We start from the raw sequence: 17719 nt of genomic DNA on the forward strand, positions 1-17719 counted from the left end.
ATTTTTTATTTATTTTTTGTCAGATGGTGATGACAACGTTCTAGGTCAGGTCGATTAAAAATTTAATTTCTTAAAAACATGTTGCAACTGGGAGCTCCTAAACATTATTTTTCATATTTGCATACATAAGGTTGAGAAATAACAAAAAAAATTATGGGAAAATTAAAACCCATTTTGTCCCTATTCTCAAGAATCACTGATTCACATTATTGTCAATTAACAGACATTAACCATGTTTTACATGTTTTACGCTACAAAATATAGTTCTTAAGTTTAATCTATTAAAAGACGTTGGTTTTAAGACACTCTAATACATGATGGATTCTCTGATGGTGAGCTGACGAATCCTGAAGCTTCCCAAAACATGTTACTTCCACTTACCTATTTGTATTTTTTATGCAGTAATGGGAGACAAATACATTCAGAAACCTATAGATGACGTAAAGAACTCGTGTTCATGAGACAGCATATCAGAAGCATTGTAAATAGAGGGAGAAAGGAGTAAATTTCTGCCTAAACACAGAATTTCTTTTAGAAAAAACATGGAAATTTTCTGAATTTCAAAAGTGTAAAAACTTTTTTTTTTATTTATCACAAAACCTGTTTGTTTTGTTTTTGTTGTTGTTTTTTTGTTTTTCAAAATTTGCATGTTTCCATAAAGCAGATTTATTTTCATTATTTCAATTTATGCAGATATTTTGTTTTTGGAGAATCAGCTATAGAGAGCCATAATTCAATTTTTATGCTCCACTAATATGGAACAAACTTCCAGAAAACTGCAATGATGCTGAAACCCAGAATTTCTTCAAACTAACTCTAAAACCCCGTTTGGTTAGAGCTACCTTAGATTAATAAATTTGCAATGTAATTTTTGTATTTTTTTCTTGTTTCTTGTATTATTTTCCTTTAAAAAAAAAGCACATTTATTTACTCTGCTGCTGAAAATATGCTACACAAATAAAATTGCGTTCATCAGTAAACTGAAAAGCTTATTTCAAATGTTAAAACTTTTCAGAGTAGAACAGTCTCTAAGCTGACTTTGCATGAAAAAACAGCTGCCAGACAATAAACCTGTACCTCATTTATACTTAACGCAAGTTTAGTTTTTCCATCACATTTCTTTCTTCCACTCAACTTTCTTAGGACACTTGGACACAGTCCACTTCTTTTATTATAAATGCATCACAGTCAGATCATGATTTGAAAGCCATGTTTAATAATTTAATTACAACATGCAGAAACCATATAGAAAATACTTTACAGCCATGACAACAAAAAAATGACATTTCTTGATGCTAAAAAAAGCAAATTTCACAGACAACAGAAGGCTCAGAGGGAAAGTTTAATGTTAGTACTTGGTTAGGTAATGTTTGATAAAGAACTTTGTTAGTTACATCCAACTCTTTACTTCTCCGGGTCATCATCGCTTCAATTTAAACATCGACCCCCGACAAAAGTGGGGGTAAAAACAAGAAATAGGGAGTCTTAATTGATGAGGAGAAACAAGCAAAAGGCCTCCATTTTATCCCTTCAAATGGCACAAGTTTCTTTAAAAAGAAGATGAAAATAAACTCCTTCATATTACAAGCAGTTAGAAATACTGACTTGACTGGTTGAAAACGTACATTAAACCTTCACAGCTGGAGATGTTTGATCTGATTTAACACTCCTAATAATTTACTTCTGATTCAGATAAAAAAAAACTATTTAACAACGCATAGCAAAAGTGGTTCAGGAATAGAGGAGTAATTACACAGCAACAAACTTCTCAAATTAAAGCTCAGCAATTGCATGAAATAGTTTCTCTTTACAGGCTGCTGTGTAGTTACAGTTCAGCTTTGGGAGAAAATTTAAACAGAAAAGGTCCAAATCACCGATGTTTGGAGTTTCTCATTCATCCTGCTGTCTGCTTTCATGAAGCCAGTAGTGCTTCCTTCTCAGAGGAGACTTAAATGAACATGTTGACATCATAGTGAAGACAGAAAAGTGAAGTCTTGAAGTCCATAGCAAGAAAAACACAACATGTCGCAGATTTGATTATTTCTTTGTTGTAAAAATGCTTGTTGGTATTAAATCCCCGTAAATGTTGCCTTTAATACATGTAATATGAGCACAAATCCTAGAGGAGTTGAAAAGAAGGCTTCTTGGTTGCAGAGAGACAAAGAGGACAATCAAACCATCAATTATAATCAACCATATCCCCGACTCCAGCATCTCTCTGCTGGCTTTCTAACCATAATACATTCCATAAGACTCTTTGATGATAGGAGTTATGACAACATTTAATTTCCCTTTGGGATAAATAAAGCATTTTTAATTGAATTGAACTGAAATTCATTTTAAATTTTGCTGAATTTTGCTTAGAAATGTAGCACAGTTCAAGAGGGAATAAAGATTTTTAGCTAACAAGCATTGCTACAACAAAGAGGAAAAATAAATGCCATATGTTAAAAATTACCCAAATAATATACAAACTGAGCTCATTTTATGGGATTTTCTTCACAAATCCCCGTCTCTAGCCTCTGATTCAACTTGAAATGTCAAGATGCATAAGTCAATGCCACCTCTGTTGGTCTTTTCACAAGATAAATAAACAGAAAAACTAAAAGCTAAAACTTTCAAGGCATCCGTTTATAAACTAAAACCAGTGTTTTCCCTATGTGGGCAGTTGCTACGTTTCTTTTTACCTCAGAAGGCTCAGAGTTTCAGCTCTCATTACCAATATTTAACATCTTCAAGTTTGCTGATTGTGAAAGATTACATAAAAATGCGGGGGAAATCCTCGTAAACAGTCCCTTCCTTCAACTTTCCAGACATGTTCCTCCATTTCTCCGGAGCTTTTTTTTGTTTTGTGTCCTTTTCTCTCAGAACAAAACATCTTCATTGGTAATGAGCGTCTCCACCACCAGTCTCTGGTATCGGATGTCATTGAGGGCCGTCATGGCGTCCAGTTCAGGCGCCCTCATCAGCGTCGGGCCGAAGACGATACCCAGGTTCTCGCTGGACATGAGGTTCTCCTTCTCGTAATCCGTGACCCTGGATGCACAGCAGGGGGCGACATAAGATTTCTTCTTCTGCTAAGTTCAGATAAAGACATTATAGTTGGTAAAGCTACCGTTCTGACCTCTTGAGGTGAGCCATGAGGTATCTGAGTGTCTCGATGTGGGCGGGCGGCAGCAGCTTCAAGGCCTCATGCAGAGACTCCAGTCGTTTTTCTGCGTCTGTAATTTCTACGCCACACAGTAGGAAAACATTAACCATCAAATAACAACCTAAGCTTAACAAAAAACGTAAATTAAAGCAGCAACACCCACTTGCGGTCTCTATGAAGCGTGGGTAGGCGTCGTATGTGATGAGGGGGATCGGCAGTTCCCTGAAGTACAGCTTGAGGGCGCCGGTGATGATGTTTATGTCCTCGTAAGCGTTTGATGAAATGTCTGCTTTCTCTCCGTCTGCGGGAAGCGAAAAATCGATCAGCGACGGCCGACAAAATCAAGAAACACAAACAAGGCAGTGGTAAGGCTGGGCAGTATGGCTTAATGATTTTAATCACTTTTCCTTGCTTTATTGCCAAAAAGGAAATTACAAATGGCAGAAAATATATTTTTAAGTATTTTTTATTTCAATCATCCCTTCTTTGAGTTGTACGGCAGGATATTAGGGACCAGCTATGGGAACTTTTGCTTAAAACTCCCAAGTTGTTCAGTATTCCTCATTTTAATGTTTTGTTACTTTTTGTGTTCTCATGAAGTTACAACTTCATTCTACAAATATTACGACTTTATTCTGATGATATTATGACTTTGTCCTCATATTATTTCGACTCTATCATCATATGGCTTTATTCTTGCAATATTATGGCATTATTATTATTATAACAAATAATAATAATAGCCTGATCCCAATACTCTGTCCTAGAGTTGAGTTCAAAGTCCAAATAAATAAAAGTTGTAAAACAAAATGGCCGCCTTGAGCTGACACTGAACCCCAAGGAGCGCATTTGTAAAAATATCCATATTTTCCAAAAATTAAATCTTCAAACAACAAAAATTTGATTAAATAATTGATTAAGTTGCTGTACTGCCCAGCCTTGGTTGTGGTGACATCCTGTGGACAGCAGGGGGCGACACTCACCTCTGTCAAAGGCCAGCTTGACGTCCTCGATCAGCTCACTGAAGCCCGATATTCTGTACAGACCCTCAGACTGAAGACCTGAACGATTGGACATTTCACACTCAGATTCATGTCTTTGATAAATAATTTAACATATCAGGTAATAATCCCAAAAATAAAAGGGTAAACTGTAATTTAGAGGAGATTAATCACTGAAACTCCCACCCTGAGAGGACCACCTCCAGACAGAGCTGCTACATCTCCTCCTTTTCTGCTTATTCTATAATCAATGAGCGGCTGACGCAGGCAGCAGCCTTGTGGGTGTTCTTCTCTCTACGTTGCATAATCTCTGACTCACTCCGGCTTTCTTGGTCTCACCTCGAGCTTCGAGCTCCTGTATGCACATGTCGACCACCATGGGCCTCTTGGTGTTGTGGGCTTTGACCAGCGTGGTCAGGTCGCAGCTGTAGACCTTCTTGACGTGCCGCAGGTCCGGCTGGCAGTCGTTGGGGACGACCTTGGAGCACTGCTTGTGAACGTTCAGCCCGCAGTCTGACCGGAGGAACACACACATCGTCTTTACTCACCGACAGTCGTGATGTGACGAGTTCAAAGTCTAAACTTTGTGTTTTAACCAAACTACAAGGGAAAAATGAACACTTGAATTTCTGGCAGAATAAATAGAGATTTAATCAGTTCATGAAATTCCAGAATCTGTAGAGGAAGAGAATAAAAGGAGGGAGAGAAGGAAGGATGGATGGGTGAATGATGACTGGATGAAAACTTGGATAGAGGGATGGGTGAACAGATGGAGGAACGAAGGATGGATGGATGAACAGAGGGAAGAATGGATAGATAAATGGACAATAGACAAATGGATGGATGGATGAACAGATGGACAGATAAATTGATAGACTAATGGATGAATGAATTAATGGATCGATGAATGAACATATAGATAGATGGATGACTGGATGACTAGATAAATGGACATTAGATGGACAAACAGATGAGTGGTTAAATGGATGAAGAGTTGGATGGACAAATGGATGGATGGACAAAGATATGGATGAACGGATGAACAGACGGATGGACAAACAAATGGACGAATGGACGGACGGTTGGATTAAAGAAGATCTGTATGAATGCATGAATTGGTAAATGGACTGAGTCCTATTCCTCCAGTTTCCCCTCTTTCATCTCTTTCTCCGTGTCAGCAGGAGTGAACTGCGACTCGCTGCATCGTCTCTGATGTTTCCTGTAATTGCAGCAGGACTGAAGCGTAGGAGCAGGACGGCGCCCACACAGAGACACTCTGTTCCTCAGAACTGGACAGGCTTCACGTTACAAAACAGCAGATGAGTCAACGTCAGCATCTCTGGGTTAAACAGAGGGGCGGACGGCGGCAAACACCCACAACATATAGCTATAGATGTAAATACCTGCACATTTCACTCCCTGAGCGATCAGACCCCACATGAAGTTGGCACAGTATTCACACCAGTGAGGACCTCTGAACGTGTGAACCTGGAGGGCAGAAAAAGTTCAAACAGCTGCTTTTACACATTTTAAATGACGGAAAACATAATTAAAAGGAGAAGATATGAGCTGACGTAACAAAAGGTTGTGTTGAGTAGCTCAGTGTTGATAAGAAAAGGTGAGAAAATCACTCAGAAAAGGTCGAGTAACTGCTGAGGGCCAGCCGTAATCTTACAAATAGGCAGCAAGGAAGGAACAAAAGCCTGACAGAGACATGATGGAGAGTTTTAATCAACTCATTTACTGAACCAACGGGCCCTTCATAGTGGCACGCTGATAACCTCACAGAGCAAAACGTGTTAATATAAAACCTTTGGGTTCCTACAAGTCTGGAGGTCATGTTGAAACGAGTCAGTTTGACAAACCTTAAAGAACTCCCAGTTTATAATTAACCAATCAGATCAAGCAGCTGCAGACGCCTCCAGACTGCAGGAACCATCAGCTCTTCTCACTATAAAAACATGTTGTCATGCCGACACAGGACCTCACGTTCCCCACCAACTCAGTGGAACCGGATGAAGCAGAGGAGCGCCTCACCTTGAAGTTGTGGACCTTCTCGTACTTGGGCACCATGTCGCTCTCCCTCAGCGTGGCGCGCCGCACCAGAGACGTGAGCTGCGAAAGGGCAAAAGATCTGATTGGTTGCCAGAAGGTGGAAGCAGGGGAGGAGGGCTTGGAGGGGGCCGCCGTCCGTTTCGCCGGGTCCGGACCGCAACTGGAGGCGGCCAGGGAAGGAACCGAACCGACACTCGCATTCAGCCCGAGAGCAACTGAAAACAAAGATCCTTTCTGACTCGTTTTCTTCTTGTTTCGTCTGTTTTGCTGCTTTTTTCCTCTTTTAACAGCGTACGACTCTCTGCTCGGCATGGTTCAAGATCTGAAGTGGATTTATATTAAATTAAATTACAAAAAATAAAAAAACAAAAAGTTCTGGAACAATTACACCCTCCAGTTTTCGACTGACAACATCCTGACAAAAGCAACCCACAACAAAGCTCAGCCAATCAGATTAGAGCGTCTCCACTTCACAACAAAAGCTCCCCTGAGTCAATCCCATGGCTTAAAACTAACAAAAACACAAAACGCTTCATTTCTTGGAAGGTGAGAGAGAAATGCTCCCAGCTGGGAATGATGCGACAGGATTCCTGAGTCTCCGGTGGATGAGCGCTTCTGCCCACATGGCTCTCACCGTGTTAGTGAGAGGGACGGAGGGAGGGAGATGGAGGAGAGGCGGGGGGAGGAGGCTGCAGCAACGGACGAATTTAACAGGTCACAATGAGAGAGGAGCGGGCCAATCACGCGCCAGCGGTTCCTGTTGTTTCGCCACTGGTTCTGCCACCTCGCCTGGTCCCGGGGGAGGAGAGAACGAGCCGAGGAACAAGCTGTTGTTTTATTCATTCCTTCACACTTTTTCTTTCCCTCCATCCTTTTGTCTTTTAGTTTAACATTTACAGATGGGGAAAAAAAAACTAGCTTTCACTGGTGCATTTTGTAATAAACAAACAATAACACTAAGGTCTGTTTACACCCAACAAAGAGAAGAAGCTGAACTCCAAAAACGATGACATCGCTTACTTTTAATACTTCGTTTTTAAAAAGGAGATTCATGCTTTTGAATTCCCAGGCAGTTTTTGCTGGATTAATGAAGCAATTATTGAAATAATCGTCAATAATAAATAATTTTGTAATCGATTAATCGTTACAACATATTCAACAGTAATTAGGCCAAAACTGTACAAAACATTTGCATTTAAAATGGACAAAAATTATATGTTGTCGTATTTTAAGCAATAAAATATTTCATTTTGAATTTAAAAAATTGAAATAAGAAAGTATATTAGCATCTTTTAATGTATTTCCAATGCTATAGGCTGAAAAAGCTAAAGAATGGGTCGACTTTTTTATCTGATTTATTGTCAGAATTGATAGATTAATCAATGATTAATTCATTGTTAGTTGCAGCCCTGATATATGTATCTATTTATTCACATATATTAATCTATGGTGGCTACAATCGTCTTTCTAAAGATGTCAAGAAACTTTACTTCAACAGTCGGGAGCGCCTTATTAAATATCTGATGTGTACAAAATGTTCAGTAATGACGCTACTTATTTGTTTCAAGTGGGAATTTATTTGAGTGTCTAAATTTATTCTTCAACATAAACTGCATTTTCCCCATGAAATTCACAAAAACAAATTAAATCGCAATTTTTATCGGTTTTTTTTTTTATATTATTTCGATGTTGCTAAAGTTGACATTAAATAACCATATTGTCCAAATATATTAGAGAAACACAAGGTTGTTTCTCCTAACTGTTGCTTCAGGTAAATGTATATTTTCTGATATCTTAGGACCAACGTAGAGTAGAAAAACTTCACAGTTAAGCTTTAAATTGTGTATTCAGCTCTTTTAAAATGATTTTTGCTTTAAAATATAGCACAATAAATAGATTTTAAACCTTAAAGACCCAAAACAAGCGAGCAGACAGTCATTGTGAGGCGCTCCTGGGTCATCTGGAAGCTTTAAAAACGCCACCAAACCCATCATGGAGAGTAATAAAACAATGATGGGAGCCAGTTCTGGTCACAGCTGCACTGCTTTGTCTGCAATTCCACCCAATTACAAAAGCACACACATACACAGGACCAACCCCCCCCTCCGCCAACACACATGCACACCGAAGCGCAGACAGTGATGTATGAGGTGCAGTGGAAGGTGGTCATGCACCGCAGGTCATGCAGGGCCTCAGGAACCACAAATGCCACTTTCACACCTTGCAAAAGTATTTATACCCCTCAAACTCCAACGCTTACTCGTGTATTTCATTACAAGACCCACGCGGAGGATCATTTCTGTGCAAACAAGCATTAAGTTCACCTTATCAAATCACCTCCACCCCTGTGCAACTAAACCGAATCCACCTACAGAGAGAAAGCGAATCGTTTCACAGCTGAATGGAAATTAATCTTGAACGTTCTGGAGATGCAACCTTCTGCATCCGGCTGCTGTTATGTAACTTTACTGCAGAGCCCTTGGCTGGAGGCCATCTCTCCTCTGCATCCATCCTCCTCCAGCTCCCACTGCTGCATCTACACCAACCGTCCTCACCTCTGCTCTTATTCAAATTCACCTCCGGTTGTTTTAATTACTTCAGTCGTGACGGGGATTTCACAGCTTTCACGCCTTGCAGTTTTAACACAAAGTGGCTACTTAGGACGGTACGGGCGGGGGGCTAAGAAATGTTATTTGGTGCATTGCCTGCAGAACAAACTCTTACAGCTTCCGCTAATAAATTATTCATCCCTTTGTGTGCGTTAGTGAAAAAGGAGCCCTAATGATTTCTTATGTAAGCTGCATAAATTTAGACAAAAGTTCAAATTTAATATCTTGAATGTGATCATCTCCCACTCTAAGTTAAGTAGCAGTAAGGCTTTGTTGTTTCTTGGTTGTTTGTGTTTGTTTAGCTAATTAGATAATCAGGAAATGATTAAAACCAGAATTACTATTCATATTTCTATAACAGCAGCTCCCAGATTAAAACTGGAAACAACGATGGGTTTTTAATGTGAACGCTGAAAGTCTTAGGCATCACTGGAGACCCTACGACCTTTGACCTTTCACTGTAGACATAAGGTTGGTCGTGATTGCTCACCCTCTCTGTGTTTCGGCCATCTTTGATAGGGACCGGTCCATCAGGCATCTCTGGGCTGTGTGGCAGGAGTTTCTTCAGAGTGGGTTCCTGGTTCAGAGTGGTGTAGCCCACGCGTTCGTAGATGGGGTTGATGGTCATCTTGGCGATGTACTCCGCCGCCTGAGAGAAGAAATAGAGCCACAGTATGAGTGTGGTTGGGTAAAACCACACTACTGCACAGCTTCCATGTGAAAATACAGACTTTTCCAGACAAAATTTTCCAGTTTTCAGAAAAGAAGTCTGGAGAAACATGTTTTACCTTTGTCTCGATGTAGAGCGTGATGAGGCCGTCCGTGACGAGGTCATGGATGGACTCGAACCTTTTCTCACCAACAAAGTGTTTCCCATCGTGGTAGAGACGGAAATTCCTCGTCTGGTTTCCAAACCTGGAAGAAAGAGAAAGATGTACTGACTTTGTTTTGGAAGTGAGATCAAAATGTGTCTAATTCTCTCAGCTGCAGTTCAAATGTTGTTTTTTACCAGCTGGTCCCAAACACCGTTAAGCTGGACATGACGATTTCAACTCTTGTGAAATTTGTGATGTTTAACCTGAGCAGAGCAACAGCTGCTGGCTGACCGAAGGCTTGACAGTGATGAGACATGAAACGTTTTCCTTCAGGATTTTCTGATTTTAACAACTGTTGAATATTTTTCTTTAAGATGACAGATTTTGTGTGTGAATGTCTAAGTTATGGTTTCTGCAGGAAAACTGAAGTGGGTCAATAGTGAAACCGCTGCGAGATAAAACAGCACCGGCATAAATCATTAACCCAAAACCCAACCTTTCTTCTTCTGCCACCCAGATTGGGACTCTGGTTTATGAAGGAGTATTTATGGAAGGTAATTAGAACCGCGGGGAGACAGAGCGGTTCAGGTGGAAGAATGACGCGTCTATGAATAGAGCAGCTGACCCAAAAGCAAATCTGAATCGAGCCATGTGCCCATTTCAACAGTGTGACGCCTACTCAGTGAAAAGATGATGGCTCAGTTAATAAAGCCTCATATTTAACCAGATGAAGCCTCCTTTAGAAGTGATGTACTGAAGTCATCAGATAAAAACTCTTCTGACTCAAGTTATTGAAATTGAGTTAAAAAGAACTCCATTCTGGTCCAAGTTCAGGAGTCAAAGTTAAACATGATACCGTAAAGCCAGAGTGTAGGTGCCCGGCTGCCTCTGGCTCTCCCTGATGAGGTAGCTGCCTTCAGCCTGACTCAGGAGCTGATCGGCCTCCTCTCTCGATATCATCCCATGGAACCTGGACCAGGAAGATGGTCAAATCTAGCAACTAAAGATCTAACATCATCATCATATTCAATCACAAAGCGGTAACTCACTCTCTTCCATAGTACTTAGGCCGGTTTTCCACCTGGATGGGGAGAAAATGCAGCCTAAATGACGACAATAAATGTACGGTTGAGTTCAGAACCTGAAAGTATTTCTTACCAAACGGCCACTGTGTCCGTGACTATGTGGGCGAACAGAACATTGCATGAGTCAGATATAAAAGTTGAACACTTTGTTGCTGCCAACAAATCTGCTGCTGAGCCAATAAATCAACACAAACAGCAGTGAGTGTTAATTTAGAAGCAGTGTTGGTTTTAAAACAATAATAAATCTTATGGATTTCCATAAAAGACGGGATTCCTTTTGTATATATTTACAGTGTGAATGCATTGTGCTCAACCGTGACACATTATGTGTGAGATGGTGAAACTGAGAAACATTTCAGCTGGAATGAAGGAAATCCAGCTGGTTTATGAGCAAAGCGGAGGTTCACTACGCGCCTCATGTCAGCTGTGCACGTGTTCCCAGGACACGGGCCAAGCCAGCCCTAATAACCATTACTAACACTCAATTGACACCATCAGCAGCACTTGGTAAAGAGGAGGGATTTAATTCACGCCCAGACGATTCAGCTTTTTTGTCCTCTGAGAGAAATGATGAAACAGAGTGACGAAATGTGAAAGGGGATTTTGGTTTTTAAACAGGCAGGAAGTACGACGAAAAAGTAAAATGTTAAATCTCACCAATACTTCAAAGTGGTAAGTCTTAGGCCACACATTTTTTAAATATTATAGAAACATCATCTACTAATCCATGTTGTCAACAAGCAGAGCCGCCTGAAGGGGATTGTAGAGCAGGTTCATCATCCACTTATAGATCAGAAGGGTTAACAATGTCAGGATACAACAATTTGAACCAGTGGTGTGCATTCAGAGTAGCGTTCAAAACTACTTCATCAGAAAGTAGGCAAGATACTGAGAAAGGATAGAGCGAGTCCAAGACCAAACCAATAAAAAACCAACACTGATGTTATCGTATGCAAGACACAGAGACTTAAAATGAGGACCAAACCAAGGAGACAAACTTCAAGAACATTGTTGTCGTGACGTAAGAGACAGAATGAGACTGGACCAAGACTTTGAAAGAGGTAAGATCAAATCCTACACCAAGACCAAATTAATTAAGATCACAGTGAAGAACATCGATGCTATTGGACACAAGAGACAAAGAACAAGATTTTGTAGGAGGCAAGACCAAGATCGGTCTCATGACTAAGTCTTCGGAGGAGGAAAGATCAAGACCACTCTTGAGACAGAGTTACGTACAAGACTTTCAAACTTCAAGGAGACAAGACTGAGACAAAGGTCAAGATCAAATTATTAAGAGTTCACCTTCAAGAACGTTGGCATTAATTACTGCAAGAGACAGAGACAAGAAGTGTCTGTGGATGTCTGATTTGAGTCCTCCTCAATTGCTCCATCACTCCTCACTCAATTTTTTTATTTACACAGCATTTATTGAAATGGAAAAAAGTCAGAGGTGATCAAGGAACAACTGATCGTTGGTAGAATGATTGGCTTATCACTCGTTAAGAAACTTTTCTTCATGAAATCACCCTAATAATTAACTCTCCATTTTGATTAAAGAGGTGAAATCAACTCAGTTCATCATGTTTCATCATTTGTCATCACAGAGGTAGTGCAGACCTCTTAGATGTTACAAAGCTTCTTGGTGTCACAGAACATAAATAAATATGAATCACAGATAAAGGATAGTTATTTAGTAACATAAGGTGACACCTAAACAGTCTCTGCTGATTGGAGCAGACTAGAGTAAGGGGAGGTGGGGTGTCCTCAATCCAGCCTACCCGCCTGCTATAATTGGGTCATGGACTGGTTCGAAAAGCCAAAAGCTGCTCGTTTAGTACCTACACAAACACCACCACAAGCCCAACCTCAGAGGACAGCTGCGAACAAATTCAACAGACGGACAATCCCGACAGTAATCCCTTTGGGTTCTCCCAAACCACAAACATCTGGTGTCTCGTTCTAGTTTGGACAGATATGCAGGGGTGTATCAATTAGTGCAAGGTCAGCAAGAATCTTGACCTTTACATTTTGTGTCTGACTATCAGAGGTGTTCTCTGTGCTCTCTCGTGTGGCTCAGGGTGAGACCAGCCTGACCTTTAGAAACACACTGAGACCTAACACCGCCTCCCCTGCTGCCATGAACTGTCCTGTCCTCTGGGTTGTGTTTGACTTTTACATTATTCTAAATCGGATTACGTATTGTCCAAAGTCTTTCTCAGGTTTGCCATATCCCCCATAAGGCAAACAGCGAATGGGATTTCTTATATATTTTATTTCAGCAACTGTAGATCAGCAACTGTAGATCTGCTTTTTGTCTGTTTTTCTGATTACACTGGTGGTCTAAAAATCAAATGAATAAATATTTCATTATTAGAATTGTGGATTTAAATATTGCAGCTAATGATGACCGATAAAAAGGTAAATCTTCTGGTAAACAAAGGATGCTGCCAGAAGGTGTGATCTCACCTCTGATGTGCAAGTGATCCTGCGAGGGTGTGGCGCCTCCTGCTGGAGCTGGTACACTACAGCAGAAAACACACTTCAGATGTTTTACCAAACATCAACAGAGAAGGCATCACTTTGTGCTTAACTCAAAGTAACAAAGATATAAGATAAAAAAAATGTAAACTCAGGAACAAAATGACACATATGGCATAAAAAGTGCCTATTTTGATACTTACAGTAGGATTTCCAGACTGGTGGTCTGTACTCATCGTGATCTGAAGACAAAGGAAACATAATACACTCATTGCCCTTTGTTACGCTGCCATCTAGTGGACAAAGTTTGGCTAAATTTTTATATAATCCCTGAACGAGGTAAGGTCAGATTAGATTGAACTTTTCATCTCCTGCCAGCTGTTGTGTGGATTCAGGGTCACAGTAGCTGAAAATGCAGAGTTTTCATGCAACAAAACAATAATAAATAAAAGCATCGGCTTAGCTTAGGATTTCAGGAAAAAGTATCAGGATTTCATCGAAACCACAGAGTCTTTGGGCTTAACTGCAGGAGTCATTTTGTTAGATAAAAGCTTTAATACGAAGAAAAATGCACAGAATAGGTGAATCAAAAATGGAAGTTCAGAACACTTCAGGAGTCCTTTGTGATATTAATATTGCATATACTGATACTGAGATGACAATATATTTGTAAAACATTTATTAGCCCTGCTCAAAATGACCCTTCTTTAACATTTAAGCACATTTTGAGCAATGTTATCATCTTTATGGCAACGTAATGAAACTCTGGCAGATAATGTTGGCCCTATCTCTAGTTTCCTGATTATAATAAGTATTAACGATTTACAGATGCCTGGATTTGCTCTCATTAGAAACAACGCTTGAAACAGACAAACATTAAATTAAATTGTTTCCACAACAAACTCCGAGTCCTGCAATAAAAATAAACATGTGTCCTCCGGTCAGCACCTTGCAGATTGTTCCGTCTTTGCTGCATGTGTAAAACTAACAGCGGGACTTCCTGTCTTGGTGTACTCTGTGTTCATTCCTCAAGCCTTATCTGTTGAGCACTCGTCCTCTTTGGTATCCTGTCTTCAAAACAACTCCCGATCCTCCCCGGGCGAGCGTCTCGCCCTCCGTTCTCAGGGCAATACAGCCGCTCGATTAGACAAACCCAACGAAAGCGCAGACATAACATGGACTCTGTGTCCAGAACCTGCTGCGGTTACCGTGACGTTTTGTGCAAATACATGAGGAAAGGTGTGGCGCGTTGTAGATTACTTTACCACAGACTGTTTAGTACAAATGGAAGTGTAAATATTCAACATAAAACTCCATTTTGCACAAACCAATGGCAATCCAAAACATTGTTATTTATTGAATAAAACAGGAAATAAATATATTAAAATAAAATAAATATAGGTAAAATATCTCTGGAATGTGTCAATTAAATTATTAATTAAATCTGGAAATATCTGGTAAAAATAGGCATTTATTGCCTTTTAAATTCATATTTAAAAAAAGTTTAAATGAACCAACAATTGTAACAATTGACCAAACAATAATTTTATTGGTGATTGTAGTAAACTGTATGGAAAACAATCATCATTTATTAAATATTAATATATGTGATATAAATGTATTTGTGAACATTATGTACAAAACTATTTAGATTTAGCTTAATCCATAATTATTTCAATAGTGGACAGAAACTATTTGATAACAAATAGGATTTATGCATTTATTGCTTTTCATATTTTTTACATTTAATATGTTTATTGACTGATTTCCAATTTAATTTTAATGATCACATTTAAATATTTTTGCATGTTTTATTGCACTGTGGCACTTTTACGCTCAATCCTGGTGTATAGACATGCAATAAAGTGCAAAACTAATAGATTTAATTTGCAGATAAATGGAAATGTAATACACTGTAGTGCATTTGTACCTACTAAATGTATATATTATTTAATGTCAGTTTTATCCACAGTTTTACTTGTCCAGCTTTATAAAACATTAACCTTAAGTGAAAGAAATAACAGATCTTAAGCCATCTTTTCCTAAATACACACATAGAAAAATGAACACAATCCAACTACATCACCTGATATGTGATGCTGCTTACCAAAGACATTTAAGGCCATCCTGATCACCAGATGTGATGAACAATTGACCAGCAGTTCCCAATACCGTCCAAACACGGACCGTGGTAACTCAGATCCTGGCAGAGAAGAGACACAACCACAAGAAAGAGGAGAACCTGAACATCACCGGGTGCGATCCAGCTTAATAACAGTGTAAAGAGCTCAGCAGCGGTAAAACAATAAGTGGTCAGATGTGGCAGGGGAGAGCTAACGTTAGCTGATTCACGCAGCGCTTCCTCAGATGGCAGGAAGCAGCGAGACCAAAGAGGAGCAAAATGTGTCCCACTTCTTTTTAAGGAAAAAAAACAGCAAGGCTGCGCTAACAGAAATGATCAATCTTCACACCCGTTCCGGGGAAAAGCCGCGGTAGGCGAAAGATACTCACACTTACATCCCATTCTACATTATAGTCGCCATCTTGCCAGGTCACGTGAGCAGTCTCGTCTTTTCTTGGGGGGTAACTATGGCAACAGACCGTCACTCCCGCCTTAGGGTTTGTTAGACCTGGATATCCTAGACTATCGGCAGTGTTTTGTCTTTAAAATGACAAATAAATTCGGTTTAATTAAAATAAACACTACACTTTACAAAAACAGAGGCAGTCTATGGTTCTTGAGAGATACTGGAGGCGTCACGTCGCATGGCCGGTTAGCTCAGTTGGTTAGAGCGTGGTGCTAATAACGCCAAGGTCGCGGGTTCGATCCCCGTACGGGCCACTTAATGTTTTTCTGTCCAACGCTACAAAATTCAATCAAATATAGGTAAAACATTCACACAATATTACGGCTAAATTTTTTGTGGACCGAATGTGGTAACATTGTCATTGAAGGAAAAACGGACATTGAACCCCCTATGATCATACTCTCATGTTCTTGTTTTTTTGCTTTTCTTTATGTATTTTACAATGTTTTATTTTTCAATGTCAAAACTGCTTTCAGTGTCAAGGTAAAGCTGCCATTGCTTTAGCTCCACACATTTGGTGCAGTTAGCTTTGAAATAAATAAGTTATGACACCTGATCAAACCAAAATAACATTTCCCAACATGTTTGAAATCAATTTTAACACTTAAAATACAAAAAAAATAAATTAAAGAAAAGGCATTTGAAAAGTTTTATATAAAACAATAAAGTAAAACAAAAGTAAAAAAAATATTACACACACATATTTATTCCCTCTTAAAATGGCTAAAATCACACACAGCAGGCTTATCACATGCTAATCATGATAAAATATGTCCTGTTTAGATCGCAGACTTTTAATTATAATGCTGAAGTTAGAGTAAACACATCCATAAAGTAAATAAAATAGTGCACAACTGAAAAAAAATGTTGTATTAAATGTAAAGCAAGCCAAATAAATAGTTTGATCCAAGAACTTAATGCTTTTAAAAGACAATTGAAGGAATAATAGCCAGTTCAGAGACACGCAGAGACTCTCAGCATCAGTGTTCAACACATTAATCCTACTTACCTCACTTATGTTGTTTAGTATTTGTATCCAGCTGTATTCAGTTGTTGTTTCACGAGTTCAGACGTTATTGTTCTTGTCTGTGTTTGTCCATCCTCGTCTTGTTGGCCCATATTTGTGGTGATATCATTGACTCCACTGGCGGATCTAGCAGGCCACAAATAGACAAATGGCACATTTATTTATTTGTTTGTTCTAGGCCACACAGAAACACGACCTACTGACCTGACCTGACCTGACCTGACCTGATCTGGCCTGGCATGGCGTGGCAGCGGCGCCACCACAAGGTTTCCATGTGTGTTCTTTGTTTTTCTCATGAGTAAATTAATGTAATTTATTAAAAAGATCCAAAACTGGGTCAAGTTGTGATTCATTTAAAGTGGGAGTGTGCGGATTTGTAGCAACAAAACACTGTAACTGCTATTTTATGAGTTTTTCATTGTTGTTGTTGATGATGTCACTCAATTCTGCAGTTTTGCATCCAATTTTTACAGACTCAAACTGTGCAGGGGTGTCCAAAATGCGGTCCAGGGCCCATTTGTGACCCTCTGAAGGATTTTGGATGGACCCTGGACCTCAACTGTGGTCTGCAAGCATAATTGGTTAATACAGATAGACACTTTTTCATTTTTAGGGAAGTGTTTTTAAATAGATATCTTTAAAAAAATTATATTAAAATTACAGAAAATAGATTTGCATTTATTAACAAGACTTTAGTATTTACCTTCATTTTTTAGAAACACTTATCGACCTAATTTTACTTAAGAGCAAATCTTGCAGTCCAAATAAGAAAACAATCAACACAAAAAAATATAAAACTGTGGACCTGTCTTATACTAAAGCAACTGTTTAAGGTTGTTTCAATGTCTTCTATCTACAATGATCTACTGATTTATTTTCTATTTTAATTTCAATAAAATGTTCATTT

At 39.3% G+C, this 17719-nt stretch overlaps 1 protein-coding gene and 1 non-coding gene across 4 annotated transcripts; one reads left to right on the forward strand and one right to left on the reverse strand.

Annotated features, from left to right (window-relative positions):
- Nucleotides 1-1914: 1914 nt before the first annotated feature.
- Nucleotides 1915-15811, reverse strand: LOC106964693 (N-chimaerin). 3 transcript variants are annotated; one of them, XM_015060357.1, is made up of 15 exons: nucleotides 15709-15811; nucleotides 15305-15400; nucleotides 13401-13439; nucleotides 13186-13241; nucleotides 10681-10712; nucleotides 10488-10601; nucleotides 9605-9731; nucleotides 9307-9465; nucleotides 6190-6267; nucleotides 5556-5640; nucleotides 4492-4665; nucleotides 4135-4212; nucleotides 3315-3452; nucleotides 3125-3230; nucleotides 1915-3036 (listed from the first exon to the last, which is right to left on the reverse strand). In XM_015060357.1, the coding sequence occupies exons 2-15, from the start codon at nucleotides 15321-15323 to the stop codon at nucleotides 2865-2867; spliced, it is 1377 nt and encodes a 458-aa protein (XP_014915843.1). In that variant the 5' UTR covers nucleotides 15324-15400; nucleotides 15709-15811; the 3' UTR covers nucleotides 1915-2864. The 3 variants fall into 3 exon arrangements, with proteins under 3 accessions (XP_014915843.1, XP_014915844.1, XP_014915845.1); XM_015060358.1 differs by having other exon boundaries at nucleotides 15715-15793; XM_015060359.1 differs by lacking the exon at nucleotides 15709-15811 and having other exon boundaries at nucleotides 15305-15691.
- Nucleotides 15812-15965: 154 nt separating this feature from the next.
- Nucleotides 15966-16039, forward strand: trnai-aau (transfer RNA isoleucine (anticodon AAU)). The gene has a single exon. It is a non-coding gene; the product is annotated as a tRNA-Ile (tRNA).
- The last annotated feature ends 1680 nt before the right edge of the window (nucleotides 16040-17719 follow it).

Source organism: Poecilia latipinna, unplaced genomic scaffold, assembly GCF_001443285.1.
Source record: "Poecilia latipinna isolate Pla-1442-1.1 unplaced genomic scaffold, P_latipinna-1.0 Scaffold1703, whole genome shotgun sequence".
Taxonomy (NCBI): Eukaryota; Metazoa; Chordata; class Actinopteri; order Cyprinodontiformes; family Poeciliidae; genus Poecilia; species Poecilia latipinna.

Excerpts from the sequence above, each read along its gene's own strand:
- LOC106964693 (XM_015060357.1), bottom strand. Across the intron at positions 6,268-9,306 it reads ATGGCCGAAACACAGAGAGG|CTCACGTCTCTGGTGCGGCG; the intron begins GTGAGCAATCAC and ends GCCCTTTCGCAG. Across the intron at positions 3,037-3,124 it reads CTCATGGCTCACCTCAAGAG|GGTCACGGATTACGAGAAGG; the intron begins GTCAGAACGGTA and ends CTGTGCATCCAG.